We start from the raw sequence: 24625 nt of genomic DNA, 5'->3' as shown, positions 1-24625 counted from the left end.
CGATGGTGAAGCTGAAGTAGTGGTGTGGTGCGGCTGTGAAATAATGGTGTGGGTAATTGCCATTCTACATGTGACAGAAGAAGAATAAGAACGTCTACGCGTGATGGGGGTCGCAAGATGCGTTACAAAACGCCGAATCTAGGAACTTATCGTATCGTGGGTTCCAGGACATACGGGTACCGCTACGAACGAGACGGCCGACGACCGCCTTGCCAAGGCGGCCTTACAATCTACAGCCTTTTTGCCCCCCCCCCCCGAGTTCTGCACCAGATTGCATACAGTAAATAGTCATGCTGCTTCAATTGCACGAATGACTACTCAGTCTGTTTACAGACACTTTTGTCCTTGTCATTTTGACTCTTTTCTCTTTAGAGCGGAACGGATTGTGGTGTACTTATACTTGGTACAGCTTGCAATGCTAATGGTACATATTTATTCGTATATGGGTATAGGAATGAACAAGAGTATAAATAGAAGATGTGACATGTTTTTATTGTTGTTGAGGTACAGCACGACCTCTTTCATGAGGCGTTTAGCACCCCGAAAGTGTTAGAACATATTCGCGCCCAAAATATTTTCAAACCAGCGAGGAAAAAAAAAAAAGAAAAGCGCACTCGCATACAAGTTGCATTCAACGTATACGGTGCTGCGTTTCGGAGGAGGGATTGAGTTCAACGATGTGTCTCTAGGAACCAAATCTCGTGTCTTCACAATCCTATAGGAAATACTGACTTCCCATATGCAACGTGAAAGTATCATAAAATTATAACTTTAATGAGTATGACGTCATGACGTGTGCAATTAACAACGCGTTTGGCAGAATCGCTCCTGGAAGGCAGATTTCCGTCTCCTCACCGCAGCTGCTGGTTGTCTTCCAACGTGGGACGCAGAGCGGAGACTGGGAAGGCGCGCGCCTAGACACAAAGCCCGGTCGCTTCAGCGTAACAATTAAGAGTCCGCCAAACGTGACGTTGCCTTCAGCGGCCGTAGCTATGGAAGCGAGCCACCATCGGTCGTAGGGGAAGCCATTGTATGGAAGCCATAGAGAGCCCGTGTTTCAAAATCGTCTACGGCGATTGGCTGCCATCTTGGTTGGCTGCTGCGATTGGCGGACTTTATTTTTTTAATTTTATTCATTCAGACTGCAGACCCAGTTATGGGTCCTAGCAGGTGTGGACATTCTTATTAAGCCACGAACAAAAAACATTATAATCTTGAATGAGGACAGCTTCCTCAGGCAGCCTGTTCCAGTCCCCCGCTGTGCGTTGCAAAAATGAAAACTTGTGAGCGTCAGTTTTTGAGAGCTGTACTTCTAGAGACATCGCATGATTCAGTCTCCTGGATCCTGTAACTCGCAGAGTTAAATAGTTTACAATGTCGCATTCAAGTTTGTGATGAAGAAGCAAATACAAATATTTAAGCCTTGACCTTCCACGACGCACAGCGAGGGTCTCAAGCTCACACTTATACAACAAATCATTAACAGAAATAGTCCTTCTGTAATCAGAAGAGATGAAGCGAATGTATATACATTATATATGTCTATACGTACGAAGGAGTGAAATTAGGCATTAAGCAGACCTTCTGTGTCCAGGTGGCGTTGCCACAGCTCTAGTAGACGTCAGCTATATACCCGTGCAGAGTTCGAAACGATGAATTGTTTTGCGGGTTCTTTCGAAAATACCTGGAAGCGGCGTAGCGTCTATTGACGGCATTTATGTTTTGCGCGCGTTGATTTCCAATACGAAATAGAACAAATATAATTTGTTTAGTCTGTAGTGAACACTTCAACAATTCCTTTTTCTCGTAGAGCAGTGGTTCCCAAACTGTGGGTCGCGACACCTAGGGTGGTCGCGACACGTTCTGAAGTCGTGAAGCGGCTGGTCTGGTCGTGAAGTGGCCCACAAAGTAACAAAAAAAAAAAGAATGCCAAGCTACGTTATTCTACGCTATTACCACTATTCTACGTTAACATGAAGCTGGTGGAAGCAGACTCGGAGGTTTCTCATCAATGCGCTTGCACGCGATACATCCACTCGCTCCTACTAAAGGCCACAGCGTCTGCGTCTATAGCGGCATACACGGACGCCTCGCGTTGACGGTGCACCGCGTAGAGGCGTCTTCTCGAATTAGAGCGGACGTCCGAAACCTAAGAAAAGTAGTAGGCGGCGTATCGCGTGCGTTGTTGGTGAGCGAAGCATGCAGTTGTGCAAGACTTTTTGGCCAGAGCACCCGCTCTGAATGTTGCTCCAATAAAATGTCAGTGTGCTTTTGGCTCTTAATGTCCATGCGCTGAGATCGGAAGACGTCCTGCATCGCGATTAGATAAACCGGGGAGTGTGGGGGGGAGGGGGGGGGGTCGGAAGTCCGGGAACCATTGTCGTAGAGGCCGTTGGGACTAGGTGGAAACTGTCTGCAATTCAGTTAAGTGCGCACGACCCATATTCGGTATCCCAACTTCCCTACTATTACACGGGTTAGAGAAGCTCAGCTGCTGCTGAGGAGGATTCGAATCGTTCGTCGTGGAGTCATCTTCAACGACGTTCTCGAAGCGTTCCAGAGGAATTTCTCCTGGAGAACATTTTTTCTGAATGTACACTGCCATCAATAATGTTGCCTGTAAGAAAGAAAAAAAAAATCGACTTTATCCGTCGGGCTTAGGGTAGGACGTTGCTAATTTGATATGTATCGCAGTTACCAGAATGACTTGAAAACTTAGAATGACGACTGTCCCCCACTTGTAGCCAACGTGCTGCAACAATGCGCCCCCTAAGGCAGGACCCGTGAACGCACTGGAAGCAAGAAAAAAAAAAGCAGATACGATGTTGTGCATTTACCTGTTATATACTTCAAAGAGCCAGCAGCCAAAATGGGCACAATAGTTGTCATATGTAGTGTGCTGGTCATCTTCGTAAAAAGTACATCCCTTCACGTACATCGTGAAATGTGTTAAAGGTTTGTCAGTGCGTTCTCACCTATAATGAAGTACTCACCCCATTGACCGCCATATTGTAAACATTGATGATACAAGGCCATTGGTAACGACGTCACGTTCGAAGCCTCGACCTCTGCATGCGTAAAAGGCTTATGAATGTTTGTCCTCACTCCAAGGTAATTTGCATAAAGTCAGGTAACACAAGGGAAGCTTCTGTTGCGAGTAAACTAGCGTATATACTGTCGTCTCTATTGTGTTATACTGCACATGACGGAGCCAAGCTGTCAAAGTTTCGTGCATTTCGCGCATATTTTAGAGCGCAGCTCTGGTCCGCACTATTGCGTTTCAATGCGTCCGTCTGCAAACCGGCGCAAGCCCCTTCGAAAGCGACGGACGCATAGGTTCACAAAGCTCAATTTTTGAACGGAGCAGTAACCGTGCCGCCGCGCGCTCTTATCTTCTTTTACTTCACTTTACGAGTCGGGGGGGGGGGGGCGAATTTATTGGCAGAAAAATGATATATAAAAGGGGAAAGGCCAGCCATGCAGCACTCCGGCTTGCTGTTCCCTCAACAAAAAACAAACTGACAAAAAGAATTAAATAAAAAATACAATAAAAAACACCCGGTACTCGTCGGCTATAATCCGTTTCTCGTACTGTGTCGTCGCTAAAGTGCCTACCAGCTCGCGTGCTTGCAGTGTCACGTCGAGACTGGGAGGTACCCGGGTTCGAATCCCGGTGCCGGCTGTGCCTGTTTGTGGTTTTTCCTGGGTTTTCCTCAGACGCTTATATGCATATGTCGGCACAGTTCCTTTAGAAGTCGGTCCAGGACGCACATTCCCCAGGGCGTCAGTAGTAACGTTGCCCACCTCTGTGATGCCGACAACGTCGAGCCCTTTCGCCATCACCACCACCACCGCAAAAGTGCGCACGTAAAGCATGGTTCACACTAGTGCGTTCTGCTGCGGGCGCTGGTTACCGTGGCAACAGATACGTGCGCGACCTCCCGCAGCAGAACTATGAGCAGAACGCAGGGAGTTCGCCCGAGCTCAACATTTTCCGACGCACGCAGCAACCCGCAAGCGGAGAACGAATCGCGAGGCCGCCTTCCGAGCGTGCGCAGTAGGCTTCTCTCTGACTGTTTTCAACATGGCGGCCACCGGAGTGGAAATCCCGCTCGGCGCACATTGGCCTACGGTTTGGTGACGCACGCATTCGGACGCAGGTATGTGAACAGTGGAACGGATTGCTTACAACGCACGTATACGCACACAGGCGCCCGCACGCAGCAGAGCGCACTAGTGTGAACCATGTTTTAATTGGAAACCCATGCGTCCGTCACAGAGAGACGTATTGAAACGCAATAGTGCAGACCAGGCTTTGGCGCCCTTTCCTGGGTTGAGCGGCGTTGGCGTTGTAACAGGCAGAGCGAACGCGGAGCGAAGCGAAGGATGAAAGTACACGACAGAAATAAAACAAGAAACCAAAGATCGTGAAACATACCGCGAAAAGGGGTTTGCCTGAATAGCATGCGACGTCTTGCCGTGACGTTAATGTGAGGGCGGCGGTATCGATGTACTGTCGCTCTTTTGCCGATTACTTGGTGTTCACAGCAGACGACGGAAGTAAAATAGTACTTAGGTCCGTAGCGCGCGCTGTGATTACTTTTGTGCTTCATCAGTGGTTCGAGCGCATCATGCGGACATCAGCCTTTACTATCGCTATTGCAATGTGCTACTTGAAGTCAATAATTAAAAAGTCGATCAAAATATTTCTGTTAATTAGTCCCTTGATTGAGAAAAAACACGGTTTCCTAGTAGCAGCCGCGTCTACTAATGCAATGACAAATGTAAGAGCGTCCTAAGGCAACTCCCTTTTCTATGAAAATTTGTTGCAGATAAAGAGACATACCCTGTACGGACTTCTGCGTATATATAAGCGCAATAAAACACGTTCATGACCATTAAGATCCAGGAGTGCTACCTACTACGTGTGGAAAATATAAACCGCGGTGTATAACTCTGCCTGAACAGCTCCGCTCAAATTTCACATTACCGACTGTCGTAGTACGTATGATCACCCTCTTTTTCTTTTTTCGTGTGCGCGTTCTTCTCCGATGTAAATACATTTCTCTTCTCTAAGTATTTCTTTGGGAAGATTAAACACAACAGCAAGGACTGCTAGTATACTTTGCGCAGACTGACGGTTCTGCTATGATCACTTAGTATAAATTAGAACTTACAGCGTGTACTGAAGTGTGGCGATGAATGCACAGATGGAAGCCCCTCCAAGTCCGATACCGAAGCAGGCTAAGGACGGGATGATCAGCCACAGCTTCCTGAGCAGATTCATGGTGGTTAGTTGGTTACCAGGAGGGAAAATTTCTTACAAGTACTGTGTCCAGAATTGTGTCCGCTGCGGTTAACGGTCTCAACTGAAATGCTAGTACTGCTAGTAATGCTGTATCTCTCTGCATCAGCATTACAGGTATTTCACATTAAGAATTCTGCGACTGTCAACAGGTGTTCCGAATTACCGGGTGTGTTTTCGAAGGCTACCCCTGTGAATGTACGCCGTAAAATGACAGATACACAGTTAAAAGGGGATAAAATTCGGGCTATTTGGCATAGTCGTTGATAGGAGCGATAAAGATACCTTAGTGCAGAGGACAACAAAACGGGACGAGCACGACGCAACACTGAAAATTGCACTGCATAAAGGCTGCATTGTATGAACACAACAGTGCTCTGTTGCTGCAATGCCCATTTTCGTTGTTCCCTGCTTTTCCTTTTTTTATCCTTTTTTTATATTCTCGTAGAATAGCGATCGCATTCAGCAGCATCTTGTAAATCATCTTGCCGCTTGCTCGCAGATACGCCTGGTCAAACGAGAGTCTAAAGTTTATGGGCTCGACGTACATACACTTTAGTGCAACAACAGTCGAGGTGCTGTTTTTGAACTGAACAGGGCTCTGTATATGGTGCAGCCACAGGGCGATTACATAGCGGCAGGACAACTACGAGCGTAACTTTTCCGCCGTCTCTCACAAATGGTGCGACCATGCTGTTTCCAGAAGTTTGCTTCTGTTTGGTGTCATCTGATCCGCGCGCACCCCACAGGCTTACGTTGGTATAGGAAGAAACGGCGCAGGGCCAATAAACGTCAAGTAGATGCTGACGAATACGCAGCCTATGGCAGAGAGCAGTGTTGTGTTAACCTGTAAAGAAAAAGAAAGGAAGAAAGAACTATACGGTTACACAGCGTTGTGCACTCTGTGGGGAACAGACGTTTACGAGATGGGGAAATCATCAGTGGAAGTGATGGCCGGAAAGAAAAATGTATCTTCGTTTAGACAGAATTAAAGTAGCACAGAAGTCATTTTTAACACCCAGTTTTCTTCCTATAAAACTGTTAAGTTTGCCAGTAAGATGCACCATACGAAGTAATTTACACCACAGAGTCATAATTATCGCAGAAATTGAATTTAAAATACGCCGCAAAAAGCGACCATGCGCAACGGTGGTGAAGAGCAGTACCAGCCTGTGATCTGCCTGGAACCTCGCGCTGACGCTATAAGGAGAACGCTCGCTGATTGGTCTAGAGAAATGTTGTCTGCTACTCGGCTGTTCGGGGTTCTGATAAAGCCTTTCTCCTTGCTCGGTAATGCTTCGGCCGCTCCTTCTATCCCCGATTCTCCGGGAGAACTGGCAAAACAGGTTTACGGCGGCAAAGGGACAATGCGCTGACCCCCACTGACCGGCAAACCAGAACGAGTCTCCTTATGCCGTCATCGGTGACGTGCCATCATACCTCCTCATCCTCGTTATAGCTGGAGTGGCGAGTTAAGGGTGAAGGCGCGGAGCTATGTTTATGTGAGTTTTTTTCTGGGAAACAAATTGCACACATCAAAACCTTTCGCGCTATTCGGTATAATGACACACACACTTTCATCAGATGTCTTAATCTGAAATTTTTTTGGATGGCCCTCTGTACTCCTTTAAGCATGTTGGCACACTAACCTTTCTGTCGCACAGCAAGCCCCAGACAGGTACGGCCACGCAGTTCATTATGCCTTGCGTCATGAATATCACGCCTACTAGTGTCGTTGACAGTCCGAACTGCATAGATGCGGAGAGGGAAAACTCTTTCAATTACAAGACAAATGCTGTGACACTCTATACGTCAATATATAGTGTGCATGGCCCCCATGTTTCCTCATGGCCCCGCTCGCGCTGCTTTAAGGCACGAAATATCTGCACGTCTCGTACGACCCCCAACAGCGTCAGTGGCGCCTACGGCGTAACCCGTGAAAATTTATTTCATCCAATGCGAGAACGGTTTCCGACAGACCCAGGTGGCGGGCAATACCGCTCTCCGGACCTCGGAGGACTGTTTGAAAGTAGAAAAGTCCGCGCCTCTGAACCCGGTCTACATCTCGCATTGCATTAGACACCCACACCGTATAGACACCACCTTTCGACACTCACCAGCCCCAAGATGCAGGCTGAATGGCAACACGACATGGCAACACTCCCTTCTCTCTGCTGTGGAATCCACGCTCTCTCCTAAAATTCATCCGCGACTACCGCGCCCTTTTACTGCACTCTTCCACCGCATGAGGTTGAACGTTGCCTTTACACTTGCCTTTAAACACCGTCTCGGCTCCACCTCGTCTTCCTTCTGCCCCACTTGTGGAGTGCGCGGCGACATCTGCCACGTCATTCCGGCTCGAGGGCAGTATCACCAAGAGCGTGTACTCATGGAACTTGCTATGAAACGTATTGACAAATGGCCGTTCAGCCTCGCGAAGATTCTCGGACCGTCGTCGAACGCTGCCCACCAGATGCAAGGCCTTCGCCTTCTTGCGGAGTTCTTGCGCTCCACCGGTCTGACGGCGGATCTCTGGAAGTGCTCCCCACATCATCATCCCCTCATCCGTTCCCAATGTGCAATAGGGCAGTGTACCGCAACAGCGGCGGCGAATCGCCCAGCACCTCATCACCATCCGATGTGTGTGCGTGTGTGTGCATTGCATTCATTTTTGCACTTTTTTTTTGTCTGATTTTTCGTGCTCGATTTATGCCACATATAATGGCTTCTGGACCTTTTTCACATACGCGTGGTATCCTAGCGGCTCTCCAATGAACCACAGTGCGCCATCTAGTGAAGACGGAGATAATCCTCTCCGGCGCCTCCAGGTCACACGCATGCGCATAGGCCATTGTGAAAAAGGTCCAGTTTCAAGATTACTGGACCATTCGATTTCTGTATGTGCCAGAGTCTGTGCCAGACATAACTTGTACACATAAAGATTGCGAAAGAACCTGTCGAAGATGCGGCTCCAGTGTGGCCTGGTTGAAGCCCATGCAGGCGAAAGCCCCGAATATGGCCGCTCCGAAGAGGTACACCATGGGACCGCTCCAAAAATGTTTGGCATTGCCACTCGACTGAGTTGCTCTTTCAGCTGCGAAGAAATTTGTCGAAACGACATTTCAGCACATCATTATAGGTTTCCTGAACTTCATGAAAATATTATGTGCTGCTTGGGATGGAATGGCAGTACTGATCATGGACTTACCGTTCTTAGGGATGACGAAGATAGACGCTATCGTACATAAGAAGGTCAAACCACCGCAGACAACGAACGGGAGGAAGTAGCCTCCCGCCTAGAATAGAAAGCATGCACTCAACTCAGTCTGAGCTCAAACTGGGTTTCGTTTTCGCAGAAATAGAGAATGGTGTGACTCTACTGCTTTGCACCACGACTCTGTGCGGAAAGCGTCTCTATGAGCAGAGTTTTCAGTGTTGGAGAACTAGTCCAAATTTCTTGTTCTATGAAACCGTAGCCCATATTGACACCAGAGCAGCCTCGTAAATTCAGAACTCACCCTCGTTGTAAACCCTAGAGGAAGTTCCACTAAAACAAGTGGTACTTGACATATCGAACAATTCAGTTCAATTCAGTTATTTTGTCACCCATATGAACAACAAGGGCAGCCCAAGTAGTGCTCCACCACACCAAACAAACGAGACAAGAAAAAGAAAAAGGTGTCTGCAGTGGAACTGTGGCGGGCTAGGTTACCATAGTAGAACGTCGGCGAAGTCTAGGGAACATTTCAGTTGGTTCAGGCTGATTTTTCTTTCTTTCTTTCTTTTTTTGTCATTGGGGGATATATTTATTAGAACAGAATGGGGTAAAAAACAAAATTCATGGTCGATTCACTGGTGGGTCCGACGGAAAACCCTTTGGGAACTCCCCTTCACAACTCTACATAACCCTTCAACGACCCGTCACAAACGCTACACAACTCTTCACACGACCCCACAAAACGCTCACGCAAGATAGCATCCGCAGCCGCATCGATGTCTCCACGAGCCCCCTCCTTCCCTCTCCACTCACCGCGGGTGCGCGCCTCGCCGTCCTCCTCTCCCGTCACGCCTACTTCCACACGCGCTCCACCTGTACTTTCCCTCTCCGCAGCGCGCCTCCGCTCCCCAACGTTTTCTCCTCTCCCCTCGGAGCGTCTCTCTCCACTTTCGTGGCTACAGACAGACCACGCCGCAATTCTTTCGCAGCGAGGACTCTGATGGTGACGCATTAAAAGGAGGGAAAATGAACAAAACGGAGTGTCAACTTGCTATTCCGAAAAAAAAAAAAAAAAGACATGCCAAGCACAAAATGAGAAGACGGCGTGGCACCGCTGGTCGGTGACGGCCGGTGATGACAAATGGCGGTTCGGATGACGTCCCCATTTGGCCAGGACAGATGTTGAAGAATAAGGGTACGGAACAGTTGACGAGTTACCAAAGGCAAGATGGACGTTTATTAAGACTTTAGGTTGGTAAAGGGCCGAATTAAAGAGTTCACATATGTTGATGCGTCGACACTGGCCGATGAACTCCCGTGGCCTCTCTCGCGGCCATCGCTTTTGTGGATGGAAGATGCCATGATGAAGATTATTGGCCAGTGGCAGTGATGATGATGCTTCTGCTCACAGACACCGAATTTCATTTCTAAATGGCTAAAGGGCTCTTCTGCCTTACGCGGTTCTTGTGAAACAATACAGCCTCTAGCTGCGGCACTCTGCTGGTGCTTCAAGGGTTTTAGAGGCGAGCCTAGTCTAGTGTTAGGTCCTCAGTCGTCTGACACTGCGCTGAGGGCGCTAGAAGATGTTCTAGCTCAGAGCCGTATATTAAAAGGGAGTCTGGCCATTAATGGGTCATGCCTATACCTGGAGCTCCACCCACTTTTTCAGCTTTCCGACCAATCAAGTCTTGAAATATGGGGCGCTATCAATCAACCTGTCCTCACTATTTGTCCCCCTATCCAACATGGGCAGCGCCATTTTGGGTGGCAAGTGGATTGGATGGGATTGAAATGGATACCCCTCGCAATCTGCAAAAGTATTGGATTGTTGGTGCAAATTGGATAAGCGCCACCTAGGGAGCGTAAGGCACGTCGGGAATTGTCGTCTGCTTCCGTCGTTGTACCGCTGCCGGCAGAACCACCTGCTGGGACACATTCTGTTGTCGGTATGATTTTTAAACAAATCTACATGAATAGTTGGAATATAAGAGGCAAGAATGTTTATATCCATGAAATCCAGCTGTTAAAAATAAGATTGTACAGCACAGCGCCGTTTTTGTTATGATTTCGTTGTGATCGCCGTGTTCACTAGGCCTAACACTGGCGACAAAACGTATTATTTTCAGTTAGATATTGATGGATGGGCATAAGTTGAAACTGATTCCTAATATAAACTGAAATTTATATTAGGATGTACATTTGCAGCGTAAAATCAGGTTAGTCTGTGAAAAATTTTTGTCACGAAATCCCCGCTTCACTGTGTTTGTTTTCGTCGCCATTTTGGGTGGCAGTATGGTGTCATGGCGACCACCTTGGTAAAAAGCAAACCAATCAGAGGAGCGAAACTGTGATTGACAGCTCAAGCCTCTTTTTGTGACTCCTCCCAATGGCCAGACTCCCTTATAATATACGGCTCTGTTCTAGCTACAACCGGGCCTATGGACATTATATGGCTTGCTGAGTGTGTGCTGTGCGTGCCCCCAGCGGTGCAGACATTGTACACGCACTTTGTATTTGAAACTTTTGAACCACAGTCCACCTTTTTAGTTCGTTCGTCTGTTTGTATTTTCTGTGTGCAAGCGTCCTGGGGTAGCTAGCCAGTTCGACTTCGTCACGACTGACGTCCCCATTTTTTTTCTTTTCTTTATCAGATCACCACCCGCTGGTGCCCCCAATTGACCTCTGTTCGCGACACATTTGATAGCATGTCTTGTCACTGACGTACGTGGTCCATGGCAGTTTCAGAACGAGGTACAGTGATGTACTGAATGCTGTTCAACTCTCAGAGTGGTGAATTAGATGAACGCGTGCGTCACGAGAACAGTGTCCGGTGGGACATTCGGTTTAGAGTTGGCTTGCACGGCACAAATTCTAAATAAAGAACTTCCTTACATCAAACAGGACCCCGCCGATGCTAGGTCCGAAGATGACGCCAACGCTGGAAGCCGTCTTTATGGATGCCTTAAAAAGAGAGGTACACACATTTGCTAGAGCAACCCAGTTCCATAAACCCCTTTCCTTTGTTTCTTTCTTTCTTTCTTTCGTTTCTTACCATCACGGTTCCTAGGTTGTCCGGGAACTCGGTCATCACTATGGTGGAACTGGCCGTCACAAACGCCGCAGAACCCAATCCTTCCGTGATTCGAATAATAAACGCAGTCGCCACGAAGGCGTACCGTCCGGGAACGAGGTTCACAAACCTTTTGGCACGGATTGAAAGCGTATTAATTACGTCAAAGGACAGACACGTCTGAAGTGTTGGCTCCGTACCTGCCGACTATATATGTGGAGATCTAGAACGGCAAGCACACGGATAAAATATGGAAGTGCTTCGGATATACGTGTCTTGGAAATTAATGCAATTCAGTTTCACAGGGCCTGAAAATTTTAGCAGGAAGGACACAGAGCGCACAGGAAGGCGGAACAGCGAGTGTACTAGCAAACTAACAGACTAACAGATTGAATAAATACAGCTGCAAGGTGGGAAAGTATTTCCGTTCTTGCAACTATATTTATGTTTATTGGTAAACGCACACCAGCACTACGACATTAAAAACAACTAGCCGGCTGTGCTGTCTGGGGTTTCCTCAGACGCTTTCAGATATATGTCGGCACAGTTCCCTTAGAAGTCGGCCCAAGACGCAGATTCCCCCAGGGTGTCATTCGTTACGTTGCCCCCTCTGTGACGCCTTCGCGAGGCCTTCCACCAGCACCACCTAAGAACAACTAGATGTTTTCAATTTGTTAATTAAGACTAATTAACTAAAATTAATTTGTTAGCAATTAATTTAGTTGTTTTAATGTTGTAGTGTGTCGGTGTGCATTTTTTATTTTATTATTTATTAATAAACATGACAACCGCCCTCCCCCGACCTTTGGACTATATTCGAAACTATATTTATACAATGTACGTATTAGTCCGTCAGTTGAGAGCAACAGCCGCTCCGTCCTTCTGTGTGCTCTGCCCTCTGGCTGATAAAATCTCCATATGTACTTGCACCAACTACACCGTGTCACGACACGAGGTATCATCATTTCTAATACGTTAGCGTTAGAGTCCTCCTCGCTACGAAAGAAACGCGGCGTGGTCTCTCTGTAGCCACGGAAGCGGAGGGAGGCGCTCTGAGGGGAGAGGATGAGAGTGAGTTGGGAAGAGGAGGCGCGCTGCTGAGAGGGAGAATACAGGTGGAGCGCGTGCTGAAGTAGGTCACGGGGAGTGGAGGACGGGGCTGGGTCATGGAGGTAAGAAACTAAGGAGATGTCCTAAGCGCTTCTCCCAAAGCAGGCGTGCTCTGCCCGCGCATGGCATTGTGGTTAGTTGCCCACACACGTGACCCATAAACGTCACGGATATACTAATATACGTCATAAAACATGGCGTCCTCCATGCCCACGGCGTACCTTACCTGGATACCAGCTGCGGTCGAATAACTTGCTTCCGCTTTCATAGCATCTTTGGAGTTAGAAGTGATCATACCCGTTGAAACACAAAATAGACAAGCCGTGTGTGGAAGCAATGGACCACAAAATCGCCAGAAGACGTACGTACGCCATCGTGACATTGCTTGGCTTCTCTTCTCTTTTGCTGAAGTTTTGCTGTGATTTATCAAGCGGCAAATCTTGATACACCTCATAACCTTCAAAGTATAGTACAAATGAGGTAAGAGGTTTGCTAAACTTCCAAGCCTCTCCGCGCAGACCCCCATATAGCCGAAACATGGGGGATCACGTGACCGGGCAACTAGATGGGCGTGGTATTGTCAGGAGCGACCGCCAGAGGAGTCCCACGGCCCTCCGTGCTCTCCCTCTCCTTACTTTCTTAGCTCCATGGCTGGGCGCATGCGCGGTGAGTGGAGAGGGAAGGAGAGGGCGCATGGAGAGCGCGACGCGGCGCGCCGGTGGCTTACATGTTCAGACACACGGTGACATCCAATGTACTGCTCTATAGAAGAAAGCCTGCCGGGCGAACGCAATGCATTCTCTGCAGGTCATGGTCACACGTCACAGCAAACGTCAATGCACACGTTACCTTAAAGAAGGCCGCGCCCGTGATCGGCGGCCAAACCGTTTCTAAATGAAGTGTTTGCCCTTTCTGTGCGCCGTTGGACCTTTTTCGATCCCGGTACTTATTTTTATCCGATAATCTCGCAACGCGCAGTTTTGTATATGAGGGCTCGTACTGTTGACCACTTCCAAAGATGTGATGACCCCGTGTTAAGACACACTGAGTCAGTATGATGTACTTAAACTAAGGAGAAATGGGATAGCACGTCGCGGAAGAAGCATCGTATAGTTTACGCTGGCAAAATACGTTTCATCTCTTGACGTTATGCCAACGAGAATATGTCGGCAAGCGTTAGAAGGTCATGTAAACAAAGTCCCATGGCCTCAAAATGACGTTCCGTATGACGTGTGACCACGACAAGATGGCAGTTATGCGAAAAGCACGCGCTTGAGGGTAGTTCCAACAATAACGGGTTTGTGTCACCCCGGTGGGTTCAGACGTGTCTGCGTAGGCGCGCCATGGGTTATGAAAGCTGTGCGGGGGAGCGGCGGCGAAAGAAGGCTGAGGCTGCGAGACGGCGCCGCTAGTCTGAATTGGAGGAATCCCGAAAGGCTTTGCACGGGGTGATATATAAACCCGCCATTTTTGTAGCTACCCTCAAGCGGATGCTTTTCGCAAAACTGCCATCTTGTCCTGGGCACACGTCGTCGGAAACGTCGTTTTGAAGTCATCTGACTCTGTTAACATGTCGTTCTGACGCTTGCCGAGATTTTTCCCGTCGGCATAAAGCCAAGAGATGAACGCATTTCGCCAGCGTAAGTCCGGTGCTTCTTGCGCGACATGGTAGCCCATTTCTTCTCAGTTTAAGTAAATTGCATTGGCTTAGTGTGTCATAATGCAGGATCGTCATCGCATCTTTGGAAATCGGATTGGATTATCGGATGAAAATAATTACCGAGGACGAAAGACGCCCGAAACGGTGCACAGAAACAGTAAACGCCTTGTTTGCAAACGATTTTACAGTCGATCATGGGCGTGGCCATCTTTAAGGTCATGTGTGTGTCGACGTTTGCTGTGACGTGCGACCAGGACCTGTCCAGAATGCACTGCGTCCGCCCAACACGATTTCGTCTATGGAGCAATACATTGGATGCCCCCCTGTGCTGGTTTGGCTGCAGTTGCTGTCTTGAGTTAGCGGTGTGTAGGGTCGCGTAGGGTTGTGAAAGCGAATTATTCCCAAAGGGTTTTCAAGTTTTAATGCTAACACGTTTCCGTCGGAGAAGTCAATGAATCGCCCATGAATGTTTTCCTTTCGTGAGCACGAGGTTCGGGCTTATATCCCTGAACTTTTTGTTGAACTGAACGTGATAGGCTGTAGCGCTCCGACGTCCGGCTAAGCCAACATATCACTACCACCTAGCCGCTTCGACGGTTCAACTTACCCAAATGAAGTAACGCTGATGCAGTTAAAGAAAAGCCCGCCGACCATCAGGTAATTTGGCGAAATAAGTCCGACCTGCAACAAATATACCAGGAAACGGGGCAAAAATTCAAATAAAGTTGTTATATGCCACGAAAGCATCATAAAAGAGTCGGTGGACAAGGCGTGTATACCGATTTACGTCCCGTTTATCTAATGGCCCCCATGGTAGTGAAATGTGGCAGTACCCGCCAACATTTCCGGGACTTATATATATATATATATATATACTTACACATACATACATACATACATACACAGGGTGTTTCTTTTTCGCTGCAACAGATTTTGATGAAAAGAGGAATTGCCTTTGACGCTTTTATTTTTGCCATTGAATTACTCGACGGGGCTGCTACTAGAAACCATATTATTTTCCCAAGTAGGGGACTAATTAACAGATATATTTCAATCAACTTTTTAATTATTGACATTAGGGAGCAAATTGCAATTGTGATATTAAGGCCATGATCTCCATATGATCGACTCGAACTACTGATGAAGCACAACAATGATCGCAGCGCGCGCTACAGACCTGACTATTCAACCTCCACCGTCTGCTGCAAATCGCAAGTGACCGGCGCGAATATCCCTGAATAAATCGCGACGATGAGCCAGAATCGCGACGTTCGGTTCTGGGTAGATTGCCGCAGATATCTCGGAATAAATCGCGACGATGAGGCAGAATCGCGGCGCTCGATTCCCTGGAGATCGCCGCGATAATCCCGGAATAAATCGCGACGATGAGGCAGAATGTAGACGTTCGATTCCGTGGAGATTACTGCGGATATCTCCGAATAAATCGCGACGATGAAGCAGAATCGCAATGTTCGATTGCCTGGAGATTGCCGCTGATATACCGGAATAAACGTGATGATTAGGTAGAATGGTGACTTTTGGTTACGTGGAAATCGTTGCGGATATCTCTGAATAAATCGCCACATTCGATTCCCTGGAGATCGCCGCAGATATCTTGGAATAAATAGCGGCGATGAGGTAGAATCGCGAGTTCGATACCGGGTAGATCGCCGCGGATATCTCCGAGTAAAACGGAAGGCGCCTCCTCAACTGCGGGACGTTTTCGGGTAACAAATGGGCATCTTATACGCGAGTAAATATGGTATAAGGAACGCGCGTTCTAGGACGTTACAGTAGCGGCTAAACCCCACTACGATTACTACGGTGTACTTCATTGTTTCCTCGGTGGAATAAAAGTAACTGTGTGCTCTAGGATTACTTTTGGGTGATCCCACTTGCGTTCTTTCAAGATCAAGATCTGGCAAGTTGGGTGGGGGTTCCTCCAGTGTGCCCGCAAATGTGCAGGGTTTCCCTGGGCCCACAGGGTTTGAGAACCCCTGCTCTAAAGTAACCAGGACCAGAAATGGCTATGACTCTGCCTCAGCCTGTGCCTCTTACCAATTTGCCGTACAGGGGTGCGACGAGAAAAGTGGTAAAATAGAAAGAGGAGAAGATGAGGCCATATTCTGTTGGCGTGGCGCCCTTTTCTTCCGCCTGCAAGAGAACGGAAAGTGGAACGTCAGCTGGTATGACGGGCGAATCCTCAAAGCCCGATTTCAGGGTGAAATTACATTTTTACTGTGCGAATATTCTGGACATTCTATGTCGCGCTGTCTTTGTTACCTTTATTTTAGTCCTTTTTATTCGCCGAAGCCTCTATAAGTGACGAATACGTCCGCTAATTACGTCTGCATCGTACTATAGGCTTCATAATCTATATCATACACTTCAAAGTGGGACTCCGCAGCAAAATCACCACAGTGGTTGCGGTATAGGGTTTATTTACTGACGTCACCTCGCCGCCATACTGTAGGTCCCTCGAAGTTATGTTCCCGCATTAGTTCGCTGCTATGTGCTTTTTGGGTGACTATTAACGTCGAAAACATGGAAGTTGCTTGGATATGCTACAAATCACACTGCACAATAACTTAGAAATAGCAAATATACGGTGGGTGCGATATCGGTAGCGGCTTGGATGGGACCTACAATATGGTGGCCGATGTAGCACATCTGCCTGCCCTGGCTGCAAGCGACAGTGGCGGTCTCCTGCGGTTGACAGTCATGTAAATAAACCCTATATCCGTAATCTTTGGGATGTCAGGAACATGCGTACGGAATACCTCGGTCCAAAACTGCGCAGATTTTACTCAAACGAATTATTACGAAGCGAGCACTTGGCCTCTGTGAAGCACACTGCTGACATCATCCGGCAAGGGAGAAAGAATGCAGTCTTGGAAGCAGACGACAATGCTGGGTGACGTCACGGAATCCTCCGCCGCATACGAACCGCCGTATAGTATATAGTATGGAGCTCTGTTTTCTGCTCTTCGCATTTTGATTTCTGTTTGCTGTTGTCATCATTTACGAATTAATTACTCTCGCGAAACGAATGCGAATGTTGTATTCGGTATCGAGGGGGTGGTTCGTGTTCGGTATGATGCTCACCTATTTTTTTTTTCGAATCCTTATTGATCGGCATCCAATAACTTACATAATCTGTCAATGCATTCTGAGATGACAACTAATTCTGATCTCTTCCTACTTCCGACGGGTCCCCGGGATGTTGTTTCCATCAAAAAATAAATAAATAAAAAAAAACAGCAACAAAGATTGTTTCCAAATTCGTCCAATAGACCTCTACCTGTTTGTAAACAAATGACGTCATAGTGTTCGACAGCGCCACGAATTTCGTAGAGTTGAACTACGTTAAAGGCTAGTGGCGAACAAGGTCGCGCCCGAAAGCCACGGTCTTGAGGGGGTTACGTGTCTCTGAAAAGTACGCAACCTTCGGTCCTACTTTTCTTTCAATAGGAGGCAGTGAACAATTGAAAATTCGTGGAACCCAGCTCTTCCCTTCCGATCTGTTTCGGCTTCGGTCTGTCTACCAACGTCATGATGACGTTGTCGAGTAGAGGTTTATTAAATTTGTCATCGACATCATTGCGCCCATTCTAACTGATATTTTCAACGCAATACAAGAAAGTGGCGACTTTCCCGCTGGGATGCAAATCGCCAAAGTAATTGCTGTCCACGAGGGTGGTGATCAAAATAATATTCGTAATTACAGGCCGAAATCCATACTACCAATAATTTCAGAAAGGCCATGAAAAACTAATTCACAATAGGTTCCTGTCATTTCTCACGCAAAGCTCGACACTGTCAGATTAAGAATACGGTTTCAGAAGACTACGCTCCGCAGAGCTGTCTCTTCTAACCCAGAAAGAATATATCGTCTCTGGTTTCGAATCCAAGCTCATTACCTTAGGCGTTTTCATAGACTATACCAAGGCATTCGATCTACTAAATCCCGATGTTCTCATTTAAAAGCTCGAACATTGCGGCATATAAGAGGCATCCCCCTGAAATTTGTGGGATTTGCTCCTGCAAGTAGCCTTCCCCACCGGGTTGTGGTCTAAGTAACCAGTACGTTCCCTATCGCCAATCAAGAATGACTCCGACACCAGACTGGAATGCAACTTACATCATTTATTCGTCTCGAACAGGTCTTCCTCCTGCGCTGCTCCGGTCCCGAATGTCCCCTTTTCCCCGTCGCTCCCTCCCGCCTCACCTCCCACTGACCTCAATCCGAGCGACAGAACGGCACGTGCGGCGATCTTGGTCAGTGGAAGAAAACCTGCCCGGAGGGCAGCTGAGGAGGTTGGGGGGCCTCAGACAAAGACCGCCCCCTCCTCGCGACCGCGTCACCACAAATTAAAGGGGCACTATCTGCTTATCTTCAACATCGAAAACAGTATGTTGTAATTCAGGGTCATTATTTCAACACACGCTATATAGCAAGTGGCGCGTCACACGGGAGCATCCTGGGACCACTACTTTTCATTATATAAATGATGATGTTTTCCTTTTCGAACCACATCAAATTCCTAACATATATGCTGATGACACCCAGCCTGTTTTCACAGGGCAAATCCATTACGGATTTAATCACGAAAATGAACGTGCTATTTGTAACGGCTGTTCTTTTATTAATGGTTTAAAAATCAATACAGACAAAACAAGGCCATTATATTCCATCCAAAACACAAACTTGTAACACATGTACGCAACTCCTTGTTCTAGGATCTGACATAATTAGTTGTGTTGACAAAGTTAATTCGCTTGGTGTCTGGTTTACTAATACAATGTCCTGGGACCAACATGTAAGTTACATCACTAACAAAATATCTCGAGTCATTGGCGTTTTAGGCCGCTACAGAAAAACACAGAATGTGCAAAGCAAAACTAATGGCGTAATATGCGCTCATTTATCCTCATTTCACATACTGCCATTTAGTCTGGCGTATGACCACATTTACTAACATTAACAGATCGCTCCTTTGCCAAGAAGATAATTCCTCATGTTGCTGGGAACGTACCTTATCGACACTCCACCCAATCCATTTTTCCTAAGTTCGATATGATTAAAGTCACGGATCTATACGATTATCGCTTATCCGTTATACACAGTACTTCACTGAAAAAAAAAAAAAACACATCTTTCTTCAACTAGCTGGCCTGACACTGAAGAAGCTCCTACTCCTTAAAACATAGTAAATTGTACAACTTCGTCTGTCCAAGAACTGACTACTGCCTACAACTGTTCGCGTACAAAGTCCCAGCACTTATAAATTCGCACACTAGTAATAACATCCAAGTTGAGTTTCTTTCATGTCGGTCATTAAGAGTTCTTTACATCAATTGATTACTCAACTTATTCATATTTTCAACCTTATTGTACATATGCATATATCTCCGTTTTTCATCAGCAATGTATATCATATAGTAACTTGTTTTGATCTTATACGACATTTAGGTATTTTACATCTATTAACTTGCATTAGCGCTGTAATTACAATTGCATTAGTATTATATCTGTATGTATGTGCTGCATGTCAAATGTATCAAGGGGGCCTGTCCTTGTCAAGCTGCCTTTGTGGCACTTTGTTGTCAGTGCCTCCTACCACACATGTGGGAAACAAACTATTATTATTATTATTAAAACTTGAGTATTACATGCTCATGGGAGAGAGGGGGACAGTATATGCTCGCGTCTTACCTATTCAGTAAAGGAGAGGTGGGTGAGAGAGTGACTGGCCGCGTTGACGAAACTCCAACGCAAGTCTGCTCATTATCGCGCGGTGTAGTATGATGTAAATCGCCATATTCAATGCCTGTACACAATGGACCAATATTGTCAAAATAATCGTATTGTCATTATCGATGACACACGTTTTACTTTGTGTCAGCTCGTGACAGGATATGTGATCGGATACCTTCTCCAGCTGTGCAATGTATGTCGCCAACAAAAAAAAAAAAAAAAATTCGTATCCATATCTCGCACTCGACTAAGTAGAGAACCGATATACGGCCCCCACTGATATCAGAAGAGTGACTCCTAGGGCACACAGTTTTCCGCAAACATGTGTTGCATTTCTTCTGGGAAGGACTCGACGGAGAGTAAAATATACCTCGACAGCGTCCATTTCTTCACGCTTTCTATAGCACACGCAGTCTTTCATAATGCTCCGCAGATTAGATCAAGATGAATAGTGAGGTGCATGAACCTTAAATACGTGAATCTTGTGTATCTTTATGTGCACCATTTAATTAGTGTGTCGTACTATATGCCAACAACCGTAGGTGTCGGTCCAGGACGCATACTAACCCCCCCTCCCTGTCCCCCACTCCTTCCTGCTGTCTTCATTCCATCTGTGCACATCTGTACACCGATCATAGCTACAGTTGATTCGCGGTGCTAACACGGAACTAAAAAAAAGCTAAACAACGGTAAGCTCTTCGCACCATCACCACACCCACTCCTTTCTGGGCTAGAGCGCATCCTTCTCCATTGCCCGCGCTACCAACCTTTCAGAACCACACTTTCAGCTTTTATAAACCACTGTATGGGGTAGTTGTTAACATGATGGTGTAGGCACAACACCGAAGAAGGTGAGACTTCTTCTTGTGTGTTGTGTCCCTCGTTAAATTGTCGCGATATGTCTATACCAGAGTTGCGAAATGGGGTCTCCCATTCCGTTCCAATTCCATTCCGAGGAATGGAGATTTACGATAATTCCATTCCTTTCAATTCCTCAGAATGAAAAGGGATGGTCAGTTCCCACTCCTGGAATGGCTTGGCAACCCAATTCCCATTCCGTTAATTCCCTCAATAAAAGAAAAGGACCGGCAACCATACTGGCAAGTCCAGCAGTGCTAGAGGAAATTGACATTACCAAGCACGGAAAAAGCACAAAGACAAGGTTATTCCACTCCTGACCGTGTGCAGGTGCAGTGCAAAGGGTGCGAGGGCAGAAACCAGCACGTTGAAACCAAAGCTGCCACTGGGGCACCCAGACCATTCCATTCCTATAGGACAGTTTCCGCCATGCCATTCCAATTTCATTCCGGGCTCCGCTAAATCTGGAATGATTCCGGAATCATTCCAACTCCGGAGTGGCAACTCCGCCACCCTGGTCTGCACCATTTGTAAATCAGCTGGACTCTCGCCCTACCTCACTGTGTCAAAATTGCTTGGTCCATTGCCAAATGCAGCCCTCCAAAGCTCTGCATTAAAAGCACTCGTAAACATTTCGGACACCGTATAGGTCTTCGGCTCTCATTGTGAGGCGACCCTCATTATCCCATTTCACCACATTACCACCAGCAATGGGGCATAGAGAGCATCGCCCCTGCCGATGAAACTCCCCGTTCATTCTCAATAAAACAAAGCTTTGTTATTCTTTTTGTGGGAACAGTTGTGTTCGATTACAGTGCCCTCATCAGACCGTGAACCTGATAGAATGTCCTGCCCATATGAATACACGAAGCAGAGGAGGAAAAGAGGGCAGGAGAAATTTGTCAGCCTATAGTTTATGTGGGCGCCGAACTGCGAAATCACAATTGATTAGATCCATCACGTTCCCGACCTCCTATCGAACTTCTTCCGCTGCGTATTGTTTGGTATCCGATATATCTATGATTTACCATTGTACGATGTGCAAGCATGTGAATGCTGGATTTATCAGCCCACTGGATTCACGTTGGCAATGACCACACGCCTAGAAATAGACTGGACGAATTAAATGCGCCACAGGGGGATCTCTCTTATCTTTTCAGTCGCGTGCCTTTCTCGTGTTGTTTCCCGGAGTTCTGGGCGTATACTATGTGATGGAATGACAATAATTCGAGTACATATAGGCATGGTCGCGTTTTTTCCTGACGTTCATCGTGTTTGGTTGACAATCCTTTTCACTTTTTATATAGTTTTTCTGCAACTCGAATCAGATTAAAAACGAGGCCGGTAAACTGATTATAAGGAAAACGCGGGAATGTCAACCCCTGGATGGACGTCGTTCTATCAGGCCCTAGAAACACACGCACACTAAACGAGAAAACTGGGCAGCATCCTCTATAGTATCCTACGTTTGACCTACTCTCCATTATAGTCAGCTGAATGTAAAATTTACTCCCCAGAACTACGAATAACCCCTGAACTTCCGTGCATCTAGTTTCCAAAGGGACTAATGGTTACGGCCGTGCATCTATAGTGCCCAAAAGCATAATTCAATAACAAGACGTATCCTTGTTTTGTACGCTGTATGGGGTCACGAAACGAACATCCGATCTCTCCCCTCTTCCCTGCTATCAACTGAAGTGACTCTACGAGCGAGCCTCCGCGAATCATACCTGTTTAGGGAAGAAGGGTGCCTGCAGGGAGAAGCTCATGGCAGCGCAGAAGTTGCCGGCGTAGACAACGGCCGCTAACATCCATCGTCGCCGTTTCTGGGCACGCACTTTGAGAGCCTCGGTAAAGAGAGTTCCAGCGGGCGCGGATTCCTCTTGAATGCTGGGAGATGCGACGGGAGAGGAGCTGCTGCTCCAGAGGGATTCCGGCCTGGTCTGCATGGCTGTACACGTGTGGCTAAAGTGTACACTTAGTGTGGCTTCTTTGGACACTGGACGCGCGGGAAATGCCCGCAGAAAGGGACAATGCACGTAGAACTGCAGAGAGACACGAGAGCAGATTGCGCTCGAGTGATCGAGATAGCGTCACTTGTCACTGGTGCTTCTGCATCCCAGGCACGGATGAATGCGGCTTGTGCGGGTGACGTCACGCGGAACCTTTGAGCGCCTTGGAGCCACGTGACATGGGGAAACACGAGGATGCGTCACAAGCGTCTTACCGCGGGCCGAATGAAGCAGCAGCGTGTGTTTTCGCAGTTTCCTTTCGTAATTGCACGTATACCGCAACAACTCACGGCATGCCCTCCTACTGTGACTCTGGTGCGGCAATATGTTTTCCCACGTCACGTCTGCTTGTTTTCATCGTCGCGATGGTGAAGCGGAAGTAGTGGTGTGGTGGTGACATAATGGTGTTGCTAACAGCCATTCTGCATGGGGCCGAAGAAGAAGAAGAAAAATGTCCACGTGCGATTTGGGACCTCAAGATGTGTTACAAAGCGTTGGAGCCAGAAAGTTATCGTGTCATGGGTTTCAGGACATGTGGGTATCACTGCGAATGAGACTACCATTGCCAACGTCCTTGCCTTACAAACTACAGCCCTTGTGGTCGTCCTCCCCCGGACCCCCTCTTCCCCCTCGACTTCTACTATACCAAATTTTCAAGCGGTCTGATCTCCTCAGCCGCCAATCTGCAATCACATGTCCTTATGCTGTCCTTATATCTCTGTCATCTCCGATTCAGTTGGAATTACCTTCTTTCTCCGTCGCGGCGAATTGAAACAATCCTCACAAAATTCCGTTGCGGGGTCGCCCTATTAACGTTGTTGCATTTTACACGCCGACAAAGAGCTGACGTCATAATTTTCGTATAATAAAAACGCAACTTCACCTCAGCCAATGAGAACCTTCCAAGCATGGAGGAAGGCATGGAGGAAAGAAGAAAAGGAGGCGCCCAAACGGTTCTTCGACAGAAGAGAGAAGGGTGGAGCAAGTGACGTAAGGATAGGAGATGAGCTGTAGCTTCTTTGGAGCCTGTAGCATGTGGTTCAAGTTACCTGAATAGCCCAATGATGTCGCTTTGCACACGCCGCTTTTAGAGTCACTGTACCGGGGGAAGAGTACCGCAACCGCTCCGCGTCGTCTGCTCCGGCAGCCATATTGCTTCCAAGCCGCCGCGGGTCGCGTGTTGGGATAGCTGTAGTCAGTGTTACAACGCGTTGATTTCGCGGCAGTGCATCAAACATTTTGTGACTTCCTGTGGTGGGACTCGGCTAATACTTAATGAAACAGGTCACAAGCGTCACTACAGTATCGTTTGTTGTATTCTGTAGCTAACACACGAATTATGTTGGCTCGTGTTCGCCTCTAAAAGGCATCGTCGAGTCTCGTTTGCGCTCTATAGATGTTTTTTTTTCCCTTTTAGTTAACTTGTTTTGTGGACATAAAACTATAGTGCTCGTGTGTGGAGCTTCAGGTTGACATAAATAACCTCCACCAGTTTTATTCTCGTCTCTTCGCAATTAAATTTCTCTCAGCCTCTCCGTCTCAGCCTTTGCTCGTTCCTTTTAAGACGGCGACCTCGTCGAAGGACCATCACATGACTCGTCTGCAAGTTTTCCCTGTGCATATTCCTCGATGCTC

At 47.3% G+C, this 24625-nt stretch overlaps 1 protein-coding gene across 1 annotated transcript; it reads right to left on the bottom strand.

Annotated features, from left to right (window-relative positions):
- Nucleotides 1-471: 471 nt before the first annotated feature.
- On the bottom strand, nucleotides 472-23107 carry LOC135401351 (MFS-type transporter SLC18B1-like). The gene is made up of 13 exons (XM_064633722.1): nucleotides 22709-23107; nucleotides 16421-16516; nucleotides 14970-15043; nucleotides 11575-11722; nucleotides 11415-11483; nucleotides 8514-8601; nucleotides 8260-8399; nucleotides 6955-7053; nucleotides 6061-6152; nucleotides 5178-5273; nucleotides 2994-3068; nucleotides 2699-2792; nucleotides 472-2617 (listed from the first exon to the last, which is right to left on the bottom strand). The coding sequence occupies exons 1-13, from the start codon at nucleotides 22925-22927 to the stop codon at nucleotides 2399-2401; spliced, it is 1509 nt and encodes a 502-aa protein (XP_064489792.1). The 5' UTR covers nucleotides 22928-23107; the 3' UTR covers nucleotides 472-2398.
- Nucleotides 23108-24625: the final 1518 nt, after the last annotated feature.

This window comes from Ornithodoros turicata, chromosome 7 (genome assembly GCF_037126465.1).
Source record: "Ornithodoros turicata isolate Travis chromosome 7, ASM3712646v1, whole genome shotgun sequence".
In the NCBI taxonomy this organism is placed as follows: Eukaryota; Metazoa; Arthropoda; class Arachnida; order Ixodida; family Argasidae; genus Ornithodoros; species Ornithodoros turicata.
Note: the sequence above shows the minus strand (reverse complement) of the source record. Positions and strands in the feature narration are given on the sequence as shown.